General features: G+C 34.8%; 1 protein-coding gene across 5 annotated transcripts in view; it reads right to left on the reverse strand.

The window, feature by feature from the left end:
• Nucleotides 1-12,865, reverse strand: part of LOC128231494 (titin-like) — a 59,130-nt gene extending 46,265 nt beyond the window's left edge. Inside the window, exons 1-2 of one of the 5 annotated variants that reach the window (XM_052944395.1) lie at nt 12,769-12,865; nt 2,187-2,394 (exon numbers count right to left, since the gene is read on the reverse strand). In XM_052944395.1, coding sequence (XP_052800355.1) covers nt 2,187-2,330 — 144 coding nt within the window. In that variant the 5' untranslated portion in view covers nt 2,331-2,394; nt 12,769-12,865. Of the gene's footprint in view, nt 1-2,186; nt 2,395-2,540; nt 3,029-12,768 lie in introns of those variants that run through there. The other 4 variants (XM_052944399.1, XM_052944397.1, XM_052944394.1 and 1 more) reach the window with 4 other exon arrangements.
• Nucleotides 12,866-17,504: the final 4,639 nt, after the last annotated feature.

Genomic DNA, 17,504 nt, shown 5'->3' on the forward strand with positions numbered 1-17,504 from the left:
AGACAACGCCATGTTTTCCATATTCTGGTCATTGAAAACATGCCCTATTGCTATTATAAATCATTTGAATATAGAGCATTAAGATAAAAAGTGTCACTACATCTAAAGTGACCCAGGTTTATATACCAAACTGAAACTGTAAAGATGATAAGCTACCTGCCTTAAAAGCAATCACAAAAATATGCCCCACCCCCACCCCTCAAAACCTCTTTCCTTGGGCATCACATTCAATTTTAAGTTCAAGTCTCAACATATTTGAGATATCATTGATAAAATACATTTCCAACATTTTTTTTGCTTCAATCATAGAATATACAGTTGTAATACAGGACAGAATCATGTCTAATTAGGGCAGTAAAAAGTTCTGAAAACAAGCCCGGTTCCAATAAGATGAGCCAATCAAGGTGATGATCAGGCCTGCTGTCTGTCATCAATCATTCATCCGTCCTCAGCTAGGAGGCAATTCAATTATTGTTTTATCAGATGTGACAAGGAGGTGTTACTATACAGTGGATAGCCTACATCACAAACCTACATCCCAGTGTGGCCTGGGCCTGGACACTGTCAAACAAGTGATACAGTCAACCCCCACCACAACTGCTTGATGTACACCAGGGTCCCTATTTACTAACATCTACAGCCTGTGTTTCAGACTCGGGCTTTGAAAGCTGAATTCTTAAATGTTTCAAAATATCTATAATGCAACTTAAGTTTTGACAAAAGATGTGTACCTGGTTGTATAACTGTTTATTTGTGACAGATACAACATTCTGTACTGTCTTTGCTCCTGTAATAACATGTTAACAACATGTTAATATCTGTCAGTTCTGAGCCTGAGTCTCTAATGCACCAGTCAATTGTAGTCACAGTCCCCTCAGGTCTGGGGAATAACGGGGACTTTGACTTTTGGTCCAGCCAAACCCGGGTAAAACCTTCCCCCTGCAGGGACGTCCTGATGGTAAAATCCCCATCAAATGCCCCCGCACACCAGGGAACCTAGGTAAGGACAATTCCCTGCTATATATGCCAGACCTGGTGGGGGCCGTGGTTACACTGACTGGTGCATAAAATGTGACTATGGACCCTCGTCTTCTTGGAAATTCAGGAGACTAGGGCTTAAAGAAATTTTGGATTACTGGATTATTAATTAACTGTGGGTACACATATATAAATTTAACTGTGCAGATTAAACATGACAAATTTAATAATGGTAACCATATCATTTGAACAAAAAACACAGTAAAAAAAGTACAGTTCATAATTGTTTGTCATATGATGCACAGAAGACATAAAAAACAGCAAGTTTTAAAATATCATCACCACAATCATCGTCATCAAAATCACATCATTTTTACCAAACCCAATCAAGTATTGATAACAGTTTAACTCCCTCTTCTAAAGGCAATTATTCATTTTCAGTAACATAAAAGAAGCACTCATAATTTGCTTTTATCAATGTACAGGTTTTAAGAATGTCTTCATTAAATATGAATGTACATTTACAACAGGTGTTGGTAAGCAGATCAAGGTCAGCAAAAAGATACTGAAAACTAAAATCAGACAGCAGCTTTTCATGGCCTGAACATTCTCCTTCCATTACACTGTGTCTGTTGAAACAAAGAGCCTGAATATAATCAATCAGTTGGAAAGTAGAAAGGAATGTTCCCAGATAGCCTAAAATAGCCTGCTACAAGAGATGCCTGCCAAAATGCCACAAAGAACTTCCTCTAATATTACATTGCTGGCCTTTTTTCACTTCCCCTGATATTAAATTCCACAACCCCAGACATCAAAGACAGAACCTCAAGTGCTTACACATATACAAAAAAATTTGCTGACACATGTGGCCAATATGAGACTTAAGACCACTGCCTTCAGGAAGTGCCATTTGAAAACAGATAATTATAAACTTCCCTTACAATTTTTGAAACATTGTAATGTAATCTCTAAATAACATTCAGAACATGTATGATGAGGAGACAATTGCATTTGCATTTGGATATGCAGTTTAACAACGCAGTTTCATAAAAAATATTCAGATAAATGAAATTCTACATGTGTTTGTCTTAAGCAGTAATGTTGCTACATGTACATGTGAAATTATGTCAATTTTGAAATCACAATCATCCAGTTGTAAAAACAATGTTACATTTTGGAAAACTAAGCAGCTACAGTATTTCACTTACAGATCCCTCCATCCCTAGGCCCAGGAGGTCACCACTGCCAGACATCTGTCCTGACCCGAGGGGGTCAAATGGGTCCCCAGACCCTCCCTGAGTCCCCTGGGTTGGGCCACCAAGGTCAAGTAGTAAGTCGTCAAAGGCTGACATCCTGTGTCTAGTGGTGATGTTTAATATTGTATTATTTTCCTTATGCAGATTAATCTATCAGCACCTGAAAGTAAACATGCTTTTAATTGAAATGGAAGCCAGGAATGATTTTTATAATACTGTTTGGAAGATACATACATGAAGATGAACACTGTTAGCATCGAAATGGTATGAAATGCATCACTCCATATAGCTCAGTTTAACAATTACCTTACAGCCAAGACATGGAATCATACCATGTGTAAAGAAAATCCAACCAAAATTAATAATAACTCAAGATATGAAAATTATGAATATAAATATCCCTTCCTAATACACACTTCCTAATACAGTCTGAATTCTGTCTGCAACTGTGGTCCTGAATCCCCCTGCAATGTCTGTGTGCCCAGCATGTATTGATCAGCTCTCCCAGAATGCGGTAATATTGCCCAAATATTTGATAATTGAATAATGGACCCCCAACAAGAGCACAACTATATTATTTACCATGAATTTTTAATTCAGTGATCCAAACATAAATACATGTATCATTTACATCACAAGTGAAATGAAGAACAACAGACTACAGGAATTCATACATAATAGTTTTAATGGTCACACTGCTCACAAAACTTAAATCCAAGTGATTTTGAGGTACTAGACACCTTCCATACCACTGTCTAAATGATATCAAACTGATCATCAATACACTGTGGTTGATGATTCATCTTTAATTCATGAACATATGCAGCCTTTATCAAGTTTTCATTTTCTCTTCATTTAATTTACAATCTTCATTGCTTGGAGCAAGCTTTATGGTAACATGCATGCACAATGTATAACAGTCAGTTTAATGACACCATAGCAGGAGTCTACAGGACTAACAAAGGACTGAAGAACATCCTTATGAAGGGCTTTAATGATTTTTAACTTAACATGAACATGTAAAGTGTAGTTTACAATCAAGGTCATTGTGCCTCGCAGCTCTTTTTTTATCGTTTTTAACATACCACAAAAGGCGCTGCAGTTATGTAAACATGTTATTTCATACCTCACAAATCAATATTTCAAGTATCAAATTCTTAAACTTTGTATAAGAGGAGAAGTTTTTTGGTGGTATCTGTACATTCCTCATCTCATTGAAGAGGTCCTTAGTTTGATCCCCTACACAAGTCCTGTCATAATTGACACCTGGCCCCAATATCTCAAAAATACTTAATAAGTCAAATGAAATCTCAATCTTAGTTTCAACTCACTTTACCATTTAGTCTGGAAATCGACTAAAAATTATACATGTTTTCACACCCTTTAAAAGCAAAAACTATAATATAATATTATGATTAAAACCTTTGATGAAGATTCCAAGGGAAAAATGTTCTATAGCCAAAAATGAATCTGAGTACAATTCATTGGGTTTTTTTAACAATTACTCAAGTGTTGTTTTTTTGCTCTAGAATTAGTTTTCTTTGAAGTATTGATAAAAAAAAATTACCCACGCATTCTTTGAGATTGAGGTTTCACTTGAGTATTTCCGTGATATTGGGGGCTGAAGATAGTTTTATATAAACATTTAAAGAGCACTTTCTTTAAAACTATGTTACTCTGTCTTAAAAAAACATCATTCAGGAAGTAAAAAGATCATACATTAAGTTTTTACATTTATACTGAAAATATTAAAGCAAAATAGACACTTAACAAAAATAAGCTCAGTGGTTTGTTCTGAGAAAAGTCAGTCCCCAATTTATTTATAAAGCTATGTGTTGACTGCAACTGTTAGATGAATTTAATCAATTATAACATTTAAAAGCTGCAAAGCTGAACATTTATTTTTGTAATGGCATAAGCTTAGACTTTTTGTTTCACAAACCATCATTATATAGGAGATGAAATCCACAGAAGGAATGCCAGCCTTTATCTGTTATCTCACAGTCTCACAAGAATTCAGCAAATTGAATATGTTGCCGGCTGGGAGCACTCTCTTTTAGGAATGGGAAATGTGTAAACAAGTATCAATAATGATTCGGATTGATGTAACTAGAGTGATATGTTCCATTTAAGGACTTGAAGAAGTAATTTCAAACATATAATGCAATATATGTGGAGATGGTCACTTTGTAAATCCATTGTAAGTCAAATAACTCCAAATGGAGTGTTGAAATCTGCAGGCTATCAAACTTGCATATTAACATTGCTATTAAGTTAGGTAAAGATGTATTAATTAAGAAATCATTTAGTAAAGGGGCATAAAAGATTTTTTTATTTCTTTACAATTAATGGGCTGTTCCACCTGTATGACAAGTTTAATGAGGTAATGTATTGAATTTGTGGCCAAGCTCTCATGTCTGGAAAAAATAATCCATGGCCACTTTAGAACTTATGCATAATCATAATCATGGTTACCAATTTTTAATGGTTTGAATAGGAAATGCTGGAGAAAGCAGACAAAGTGAATTTGGTCAAATTTTGACAATTTAAGGGACATAACTGTAGAGTGAATAGTGGGATCTGGCTGTTGATCATACTTAAAATAAAATATCCCCATAAACCTTGTAACCAAGTTGGGTAAAAATATGACAGCAAATGCTTTTGTTAGAGAGCAGACATCAAGTGTGCATTCCATGCATGGTGACATAAAACAAGAGGGCCCTGAAGGCCCTGTATCGCTCACCTGATCCAATTCAAGTTTTTCTATGATTTGACCTAGTGGCCTGGTTTTTGACCTCTGGTTACCAAGTTTCAAACTCTACCTAAAGATCATCAAGAATAACATTCTGATCAAGTTCCATAATCATATGGTCATAAATGTGGCCTCTAGAGTGTTAACATGTTTTTCCTATGATTTGACCTAATGACCTAGTTTTTTACCACACATGACCCGGATTCAAACTTGACGTAGAGATTATTAATATAAACATTCTGACCAACTTTCATGAAGATACAGTTATAATTGTGACCTCTAGTGTTAACAAGCTTTTCCTTAAATTTGACCTGGTGACCTACTTTTTGACCGCACATGACCCAGATTCGAACTTGGCCTAGAGCTAATCAATATTTTAATTCTGTCTTAGTTTCATGAACATACAGTCATAAATGTGACCTCTAGAGTGCTAACAAGTCTTTCCTATGATTTGACCTGGTGACCTAGTTTTTGACTGCATATGACCCAGATTTGAACTTGACTTTAAGATTATTAATATAAACATTCTGACCAACTTTCATGAAGATACAGTTATAAATGTGACCTCTAGAGTGTTAAAAAGCTTTTTCTTAAATTTGACCTGGTGACCTAGTTTTTGACCGCACATGACCCAGATTCGAACTTGGCCTAGAGCTAATCAATATATAAATTCTGACTAAGTTTCATGAACATACAGCCATAAATGTGACAAGTGTTAACAAGCTTTTCCTTCAATTTAACCTGGTGACCTTGTTTCTGACTGCACATGACCCCACTTCGAACTTGAACTAGAGATTATTAATATTAACATTCTGACCAAGTTTCCTGAAGATACAGTCATAAATGTGACCTTTATAGTGTTAACAAGCTTTTCCTTTAATTTGACCTGGTGACCTAGTTTCTAACCCTAGATGACTCAATATCGAACACGTCCAAGATTTTATTGAGGGTAACATTCTGACCAAGTTTCATTAACATTGTGCCCAAATTGTGACCTCTAGAGTGTTAACAGTCAAATTGTTGACGACGGACACAGGGCGATCACAATAGCTCACCTTGAGCACTTCGTGCTCAGGTGAGCTAAAAAGGGGATAACTTCATTATTATTAAAGTCGGAGTTATGGTCCTTGCTACATATATGTATATTTATTTCAAAATCAGTATCATTTGACTGTCTTGAGTGCTTTTTTCAAGTTACACCCAAGGTTTAAATATTTGCACAACAACAACACTGACAACAATAGCAAGGCCATGAGAATACCTCGACATTTTTTATTGAACACAGACACAACCAAAAAATCCAATTAATAACATCTACAAGGTATTGATGGATAATGCAGCAGGGATAATGTGCCCTAAAACACCAATTGCACAGAACAAGCCTAATCTGGTAGAAAATAAACTTTAGAAAGCACAGGACTACTACATACACTGATATCATATGATCAAATACTGATTCCATGAGGGAGGCAAGACTTGAATATCTTTTATCAGAAGTTCAGAACAAAAATTGAAACAAAATAGAAAAACATTTTCATCACAAAAAATTACACACATCAGAAAAGGGGAAGAGAAGAATTGTTGTCATGAGCCTGCACCTATTTTTCAACCTTCACCATCCACCTGGGAAATGTCCTTAATAGTTTAATGCAGACAATAAGTATGGCATTAATTAATGATTTAATACTGCCATTGTCTGCTATCACTTAAATTATTGCTGCTGAATAAAATGTACAAATGAACTTGGTCCTCGACTGCCACCAGATGGAATAGGCCAGGAAAGACTGGTTGATGGGAAATGAGGTTGGGTAATTCCACTCAGAATAATGTAGCTAAATCTGTAGAGAACCAAGGATGGATGTTGAAGATCTGCAGGTGATGTCCCAAGAAAGGTTTTGTAGTTTGTCTACACCAATGGTTCCACTTAAATCACTCGGTGCCCAAATAATGTTTATAATGCATACATGCATGTATAAGTCATCATTCATGAGTTCCACATTGTCCCATTTTGTGTCTATTTTTTAATGTCACCGGACATGGTTTGTCCGTAAAAGGTCTGACAAGATTGTTACACTAAGGTTCTTGGTTGAATTTGTTGAATTAAGAGTTTTGCCATGACTGGTGATAAGACTCCTGACAAGGTTACATTCTGTGCAAAGGTCCATGAATTCACTCTTTTCAGAATAAGAAGAATATAACAAATAGTCGTATTCCAGTTGAATTCCCTCTCTTTGAGCTTGTTGTGGCCTGAATATGCCTGGTACCTTTTTTGTAAAGAACACTGATTAAGAAGCCTTACTACTGGCTATCATCAGATAAGAGTCAAACAGAGGACTTGAAAGCAAGAAGCAATGGTCCCAGTGCACTACAGTACATTCAATTGTTACACCCACTTTTCATCCTCAATCCAAAGGATATAGCCAATGTTTGCAGGTTTCCTGGGTAAAACTGTTTCCCTCACTGAAATATTCTGACTTCCTCAAGAGTTACTGGCTTACCAGGAACTTTAATAGGAATGGTAGCGTTGGAAATTGTCTGATGAGATAAGTAAGAAATATTTCATGTTCATAAGTTATTCAATTGTAAGTTGTTTAAGTTTATTACCAATTTTTATTTGTATAAATGTGTGTGTAAACGCAAATAAACAATTGTCTTGACTTCTTAAAAACATTGAGTCATTGATATGCTGCCTCTGCCGGTTTGTATTGCATTGTAAAACATCCAATTTTTTACACCATTCTGAACCATGACCTAGTGTTGTTTTCTACAGAGAACTGTGCAAGAAGGCCTTCAACCAAACACTGTGAATTTTGAACGTATATTTGACCTCAGTCACTTTCAATCGTAATTTTACAAAAATCTTTAAATGGTAACATAGCCTTTTTCGGGTGTAATGCATTTATCAATGTTTAAACCATATCATAATTCACTCATGGATATCATCAAATATTGTCAACAAGAGCAAAATCATGTTTTGAAATGCATCCATGGGCAAATAGGACTGCATTCTTGTGGGAAGCTTATTCATGCAAATTGTAATGTTTTAACAAATATTTTCTTCGAAGTGGATCTAAATTAAACAAGACGCCAATGCGGCAAGGCCACAGAAACTATTCCATTTGTGTAACAATAAATGACCATTTTATAAATACATCAGCTTTTCCAATAATATCTGTCCCAGAGACCTAGTTTTGACCCTAGACAACACACTTTATTAGATTTCATGTACACAAATATTTTTAAAGTCAATTAAAATTTAAATTTCTGAAAAATATGGGTAGATATGAAAATCATGATTGGGATGTATGTTTATAAAATAGCATTTAGTTGTTGACTGATATTGATAGGTTTGGTAAGCATAGATTTTCTTTAATGACATCGGGAAAATATTTGACCTAGTAATCTAGTTTTTGATCTGAGGTGACCCATATTCACAAATGTTTAAGACAACATGTAGACAAATATTCTGACCAAGTTTCATAAAGATTTGACAAAAATTAATGATTTTTTATGACCGTGGAATTCTTTCTCCTAAGATTTGACCTTGTGACCTAGATTTTGACCAGGGATGACCAATATTACAGAACTTTCAAGATATTATGCAGACAAATATTCTAACCAAGTTTCATAAAGATTTGACAAAAATTGATGAATTTATGACGTAGAAAGATTGTCCTAAGATTTGACCTAGTGACCTAGAATTTGACCCGGGATGACCGATATAAAAAATAAGCAAGATATAATGCAGACAAGCATTCTGACCGTGTTTCATCATGATTTGATAAAATTTGTTGAATTTATTACCGTGAAATATTTCTTCTAAAGATTTTACCTAGTGACCTAGTTTTTGACCCGAGATGACACATATTCATATATATTCAAGATAACATGCCGAAAAATTGTCTGACCAAGTTTGATAACCATTGGATAAAAACTCTCGATTTTATTACATAAAATGAAAACTTTAACGCAGAATTGTTAACGCCCGACGCCCAAGCGCCCGCCCGCCCGCCTAGTTTTCGCCATTCTTTAACCCGTAATTTTCTATGAAAAATCGGGCTTAAAAGCAGGGGGAAACAATCACAGCAATTTACTGTAACCAACATAATCAGTTGACATTTTTATTCAAACAAAAGTGATTTTTATGGAGATTCTTATCAAGTTTCGAGAAGTTAAGCCCTCTGAGAATCCTCACAATCATAATTCTTCAGTCGGCAAATCAGCCTCTGAGGGCTGAAAATTCAAACTCACAGAAAGTTGATTAATTCATTGAGTTGGCAATGAAGGGCCAATCTTCAATTCTTACTGTGTATGTGTTGTAACTTCAAGTAATTTTAATACTATTAAGTAAGTTAATACTATTAGTTTTTTAAGAATACCTTAGATGTGATCTTTACTTTTAATAGTTTCAAAATTGTGTACATTAACTATTTTTATACTTATTTCTGAAAATGTACCCTGTCAAACAAAATGGCATACAGTAGCATGGTGTGGTATAGTCCAAATAATTGTACGTTGACGGATTTTTTTTAGATTTTTGATATGGCAAATCCTTCACGTACAAATTGTTTAGTATCAAAAGTGGGTAGTTGTTCCGATCAGGATTCCGGGTTAAAGCATATAGCGTCTATAAAATATCATAAAAACAAGAAATATTACCAGATAATGTTATTTTATATTAGTTCTGTACACAAAAAAATAAATATCCAACTTATAATTATGAGTTTGACGGCTTTTTTTCATTTCATTCTGTCAAAACATAACGATATATACATGAAGGGCACCTGCAAGGCTTTAGGGCACAGTTTTAAATCGCTCGGAACATTTCGGCCATGGCCGAGTTGTTACGATTGTAAAACGAGGTCTATCTCGAAGCTTTGACGGAGGAGGCCGAGCTATTACAATTGTATCGAGTTGTTCCCCTTCACATAATTGTTGTCTGTGTCAGTCAACTTTCGTTTTATTGGAAAGGTAAACAACTTGTTTTAATGCATTAAATGCTTGTTTAGTGCAAAATAACATTTCACTTACATAGTAAAATATGAATATAACTCTTTATGATCAATTTCAACCATAAAATACTTCACTTAAAACAATTTCAATATTTTTAAAACACCCCCGTTTTTTGCACATTCCCGTTTAGACGTTAGGGATTGGAAGAATCCCGTATAACACGTCTATTATTTTAGACTAGGTGTGGTAAAAAGACAGCAGGGTGCTGGAAAATGGTTTTTGTAAGACTGTGTTCAACTGCACTTCTTTGCATTTTATGATCAATGCCCTTAAAAAGATTATGAGTTTTTCAATGAGATGAGTTGGCAGTGAAAGAAAACATGTTTACACCGACATAAGTGAGGCTGCATCTTTTATTTCAAACGGTTAGAAAGGGTTTGTTTTATCACTTATTATTCATTTTTCGCTGGCCAGATAAACAATATTTTAGCATAGTTTTCTTTTCTAAATTACCTAGCTTTACCATCAGTCTGTCAGAAATTGTTTAAACCCAGCTGCAGTACGACTTTATTGGCATGTTTAAACTGTCTACATATTTGCTCCATTGAAAGTCAGGCAGGGCGTATGTATGTGCTGTTTGCATAAGGCAGATTTCACGTTTTGGTGACCAAAAAGTTCCCGGCGAATATTGATTTTTAAAATTTATTGCAGATTTGTAATTTCAACATAATCTTTTACAGCAATTTCTTATCTATCATATTTTAGAACATTTGCAATGATTTATTCATGCATTTTTATAAAAAAAAGAATTTTGTATCACCATACCATTTGTGCTAGTGTTACAATATTGCCGGTAAAAACTTGTTTTTTTTTAATATTTTGATCCAAAGAAGTATTTTGTCTTGCACTAAATGGTTCATTTATCTATAAAACAGATTGTACAGACAAAAAATAAAGATTGTTTCGTTTTTCTCAAATAAATTTATTGAAACAAACCCTAATTGGACAACAAGACAGAAAATGTTTTCTGCAAACATAGGTTTTCTTTTTATATCAGATCAGATAAGCTATAAACATAAATGTTTTGTTGTGGTAATATAAATGTCTCTAGTATGGTGCAATTATCATTACCTTTGATATTAAACATATATATTATAAATTGCTAATTGTGAGTATGTGCTAGTGTTACCACAAAACAGAATGAGTAACATTAGCAGTATGTCACATTAGCAGTTGGACAAAATGTTTCACAACAAATTAAAATACAGACCTACCACAGACTGTTTGAGCTTGATACAGTATAAAACAAACTATATAAATGATTGATAAACACGGTCAATTGATAATCACAAAAATTCTTAATTCTGTCCAATAAATAACGATATCAAACACAAAAGCGGTATGAATTCAATATAAACTACGTACCTAATGAATGAATACTTACAAACGATAGTTTACAGACGACATTGTTATGTTTGAATAATTGACTCTGGGAAAGTCATCAAATTTCAACGATTTTCTTGCTTTATTAAGCGCTTGTCTTAATGCTAGCGTGACATAATGTTAACGTTACATCGAAGGACAGAATGAGCCAAACTTGGATTAAGTTTTTATCAACGTTATTCACCACTATTTTTATCATTTCAATGTCAACTGTGAACCAGTCCAATATAAAAGTAATCGCTACCCGGATGTTAACCCTCAGTCGGTGTAAATTATTCACGAATAGAAAAGGTGCTATCGTCATGCTAAAATGGGACAGAATCGATTTTGAGTAACATTAACACATTTTTAGACCTAAAAAACATTATGATCGGGAATGACCAATTTCTTGTTACATGCAATACTGTTTTTATCCGACACGTAGTCTTTGTTTTCAGTGATTTAATAAAGGTGTGTTTAGGCTTAAAACAGTTAGCAGTGGATCATGTCTGCTAATGTTACACAAAAATTCGAGGACAGATTACCGTAACGTTATCACCATGCGCAATTACCGAAAATTTAAGTATATTACGAACGAAATGCAATCATTTTAGATATATTATTGTTTTAATTAACATTTCTTGCAAACATTATTCAACAGACAAGAATAAAATACTTACCAGATGTTACTGAAAAGCATCCTCAAAAAAGTGGTATATTGGTACCGGGAAGATTTTCTGTCTTTTTTGTCCTAAATATCGGCATATTTTTACATTTTTTTACCTTATTTAACACAATATTTTCATTATTTTAATACAAATCACTTCTATTAGGTGTTCTTATTGGGTTGGGAAAGGCAATTGCTGTATATATGACGTTGACATGCAATAACAATAAATGAAAGCAAATGGGCCAAATAATTGCCTTTTTTGTGAAATCTGCCATAATGGAAGACTTGATGTAATAATAAACAATATTTAGTGGCAAGATAAAGACTGTTGAAATCTTAGTTGGGAAGGCAAAGGGTGTAAGTACATTCAAATGGCCTACATGTAGCGTCATATATTTACACCATTATCAGATCATGTTGAATTTGCAAGTGTCACAAACACCTACACTTTGTTTCAATTTCAAAATTCATATGCATTTATAGTGGGAAATCACAATAAGAAATCGGTCTCCTTTGTACATTGTTGCCACAATTTAATTTTACTCATAATCGCCAAGGCTTCATTCCTGACCAGTGTGGTGATGATTTGCATACACATGTACATGTACATGTAATTTATTCATCTTTGTAAACAAAGGATAGTGGTCTGTGTCTTTGATGGACATGTCATTTGAATTTAGGTTATGATAATAAAATTAATCATTTAGAAAAAGAGTTTCAAACGGTCCTCTGATTACCTGCTTCGTATTAAATACGTGAATTATAAAGAAAAATATGATGATCTCGCGGGAAATTTTGACAGCTTCAACCCGGAAGTCCTCCCCTCTGTGTTAGACTGTGGAAACTAGTTTACGGCAAGAAAACATATAGTCTGGAGTTCCTTCCCCTAACACTATCGTTATCGTACTGTATGAAATATCAGTAAGCAGGGAACCAGACTAGAAAACATACCACAATTGTTACATCCGTAACAACTCGGCCATCCTCGGAAAGCTTCGAGATAGACAATTCTGTTGGATAGTGTCCGAGGTGTTCCGATTGCATCTGAGGACAAGCGCTTTAGGTGCGGAAAACCAGAACGGAGTGACTGGCCCGCCACTACATGCCTTTTAAACTTACCCTTCTCTAACCTTAATCCCTAACCTAACAATACTCTTACCTGGGAGTAAGATACATTATGATGTATTATTGGTCCCAGCTCTTACCATAACTAGCTCTAACAATAACGCATCTAAAAATTACCCTAAAAAGAATAATAAACATTTCCTGGAAGTGAAGAAACATGAGGGTTGAAAAATTAAGAAAGAACTTTAGAAGGCGGACCATAGCCATCTTTTACTTTTACCAGAGACTGGCCACATTCAACAAGCTGAACATTATTGCCAGGGGATAGCGCAATTACGCAAAATAAGAAAAAGTGAGATTATGTACAGTGAAAGATAAGAGCATGTTTATTAAAGATTCTAGATAAAGAGAGTGAGCCTTATAGACATCAACTGAGCCTGCTGATAGGATGTCAGAGGGAAGCCCGGGCTATACCACTCCTTAATAGTTCGAGGGAAATTTAAATGCTGCCGATAGCATGTAGCACATTAATTTGTAAAATGTGGTCTCTCGAAGTGTGTTGATGTATGCCGAGAGAGATCAGACTGTGGTAGAAGACGGTTGGTTTTGTTGATGGCAACTACATAATTATGTAGGTCGTTTGGAATTTGATATAATATTTTAAGGCGGGAGACCTTTCTGCGGATCTGTAGTGGGGTCCATTTGAGGTTTTGAGGTGTTTGGCAAATCAGTGACGCGCTTGATCTGTACTGGTAATTCTGTTTGACAAAGTGTGCACCTCGTCGTTGTACCATTTCCACTTTGAAAATAATGTATTTTTCGTGCGGGTCCTGGCAAACGGAGCTGGCATGTTCCACGGTGGGTTGAACAAGCGATTCGTAAGCGATTTCTTTTGTGGTCGAGCAGGCGATGTTTGAATACTTAACAAAATTGAGGTTTCGATTGACACTGTTTGTTATATTGCTGATGTGTTCCCCCATTCCAGGAATTTGTTGATAGTGACTCCAAGACATTTTGCTGATTTACATGCTGAAGAGACTGGTTGTGAAGGCGATAGTCATAGTGATTTATTTTTTCCAGGAGATGCTGATGACTTGGCATTTGTCTGGATAGAAGGCCATTTTCCACTTCTTTCCCTTGGGCCAAGTTTATTTTGGTTTTGAGGCAGGCCGGTGTGCACAGTCAGAGTTATTGGCAACAATGAAGTAGGCGATCTTGTCGTCCGTGAAGAGGCATATTGTGACACAAAGACCTTGTGGAATATCGTTGATACAGTACAGATAGAGGCTTGGGCCAAGCAATAAGCCTTGTGGAACGCCATTGAAGTCATGTTATGATAAATTAACAGTCACATTGCGCAAGTCATTCATAGCACTCAAATTTAACTAAATTCACTTAATCAGTTTTATCCAATATCAACCAATCCTTGATAGCATCGTTTATAGGCATAATAATTTATTATATTGCACAAGTTCATTGTAACATTCACTTTGAAGTTATTGGCCTTGAATTTTAAAATGTTTTCCATTATGGTGCAAAATGTTGATAAGTGTATTTAAGTCATATTATTTCAAATCCTGGAATAAAGGATGCATGTCATAAGATTTACCAGAGATACCCGTTCAAGATATACTAGAGATAATCGTTGAAATCAACGGAAATTTTTAGAACGTGCATCTCCCATTGCAAAGGAACTCTCAACATAGAATGCTTTTCAAACAAAAACAATCAACTTGCCCAAGATGTTTGCCGACGGTTCTAGTCGATCGAGAACACGGGCACTAGCTAGTGACATACAGACAGGACAGTACCAATTTCTACGGAAAATACCATCAAAATGCACATTTTTAATCTATTGCATAGTTATATTATAAATGTTTTACTACAATGCATATTGTTTATGGTTGGTAAACAGAAATATGAAAATAAGCTTGCATACTAGCTCCGCCTACTGGTGACCATTTTGTTATTGAAATTATATATACACGAACACAAAGAAAAAAATCTCTAAAATAAGGCACAATCTTTGACGACGCTTTAGGACCATATTGAATCAGAGTAAATAACAATCATACTACAGTTTGGTATGCTTCATTCAGTGTCATTGTCTTTTTTATAAATGATATTGCCTCTTGAACATATTTATGGAAATATAACTAATATTTATATTAATTTTAATATTAAGTATTAATTCTTTAAACTGAATTGAGTGTGATGATTAGGCCTGTTTTATTGAATGATATTGCTTATAAATGATTTAAAAAAATAGTGTTACAGTTACCATGCAAAAGGCAGAAATGGGTTTATCTAGTATATGTCGATCGAGACAGACTACGGACCAGACTAACAATATCTGTCATGTGTTTCCGTTCCGGATAGAATCAAAGCGCAAAGCGCTGAAAGACTATCTGCGGGCAAATATGTGAGAGTTGCAAATTTTATTTGAACAATGGGAATGGGTGTAGGGCACATAGATAAAAGTGAAAATGTGACCAGGGCCAAGAGCGCACATTGGGCGAGGAAAGAAACATATCTGTATCTATTATATGGCGTCTTGTGTAATTTTGTTTATGTAAATGTCACTTCAATCGTCGTAATACCCCTTCCGCATGTATTTAATGTTACAATGCCCGCCCCTTTCAATCGTTTCTAAAGGGTTTTCCTTGCTTTGATTAAATATCATACGATTGGAAAATATCATTTCCTTTTATGAACATACATGTTTTGTTTAAGGAAAATCATTTTTTACAAACAACTTCAGCAATAATTCCATTCAAAATACACAGCGTATCACTTCAGTCGACGTATCCCCATGTATTTAAAGTTACAATGCATGCCCCTTTCAATCGCTTCTAAAGGTTTTTCGGTGCTTTGATTAGATATCATACGTACGGCAAGTTTTATGAAAATACACGTTTTAATTGTTAAAGGAAAATGATTTTATAATTACGAGCAATTTTAGAAATAATTCCTATCAAAATGCAGAGCTTATCAGATGGGTCGTTTTCCCGCGGTGAGGACAAACTTATGGTCAGTTAATGTATGTAGAAACTATTTTTAGAAAATCTGTCAAATAATGATGTTGAAACTATTTTTAGTTTATCGGAAATTGTCTGTTTTAAGAATGGGAATATGATTGTGCTTTTTTAAGTTTTATTGATAAATAAATGTTATTTATGTGTTTCGTAAATATCTGTGTAGAAATAATACTAGTGCTTCGCACACTTTAGATGTTTTACAGGTTAAATCCGAACTGCTTTGCTTCATCAAACGTATTGAATGACTCAATGTCGTATCAGGGCATGTGTGTTAGAATAAATTGAAAGCCTTATGTCCAAAACAATGGCAAGAATACACCGGAACGAAGCTACTACGCAAAAAAATGAAAACATCTTAATAGAAAAGTATACGCCTAGAAATCATAGATTGAATACTATTTTGTAATTGTATATCAGGCAAATCATAGTATTTGAAGCATTAGCAACGCGAAACCTGAGATACAACTATTTTGACTTTCAGCTGGGACCAATAATAATCTTACTCCCAGCTTTCAGACAATCATTTTTGTTTCTTATCTCATAAAACGGTAATATCAAAAATACACCATTACCATTAGCGTGCTTCAGGGTCACACCAGGTTATAATAACAAACCATGCAGGCGATGGGACACTTGCGGTCGGTAATACATCTTGGGCTAAACTCAGAGTGGATATCAGTATGTTAACTGCCTTACAGAGCCTCCATTATTTTGACCCATTAATATTGTAAACATATCGATCTAGAAATAGTTATGTCCTGCTAAAAATAAAACGCCGGGATACAGAAATACAGCGCGGAAATAGCCGAACAAGCAAGAACTCATACTCGGAACGCAATACAACTAATCTATTTTTATGATTTTGTCGGCATTCTGCTAAACATAGAGCGCATTGAGACAAAAAAATGGGTTAAAACGACATGAATAGAAGTAGTTCTTTGGAATTTGCGGTCTTAAGACTACCTGCGCGCATGCCGAGTTACCTGCTTCGCAGCGTGCCCGAGGGTCGGATTTTTCTATTCGAAACGGACACACTTGATAGATATTTTTTCTAGCATACCTTGAATTACATTTTTTTCTGAAGAAAATACATTAAAAGTCTCATTTTTGTACATTTCACCAAAAAGCGCGTGCGATAATGTTTACTGACGTCATGACGCGCAGTAATTTGTATTCACTGCATACGTCAATAAGTTCCTTCGATATCACGTCTTTTAACGGTTATTTTGTTTTGTTATGAAGATATATTTTGCAAAGTTAATATTTATGGAACACATATATTGAAATCTCATAATTATGGTTACCTAATTTAAAGTATAAAATAAAAGAAATAAAAAGTATAACGTCGCAGCGCGTGACTCATCTGGCAT

The sequence above is a fragment of the Mya arenaria genome, chromosome 4 (genome assembly GCF_026914265.1).
Source record: "Mya arenaria isolate MELC-2E11 chromosome 4, ASM2691426v1".
Lineage (NCBI taxonomy): Eukaryota > Metazoa > Mollusca > Bivalvia > Myida > Myidae > Mya > Mya arenaria.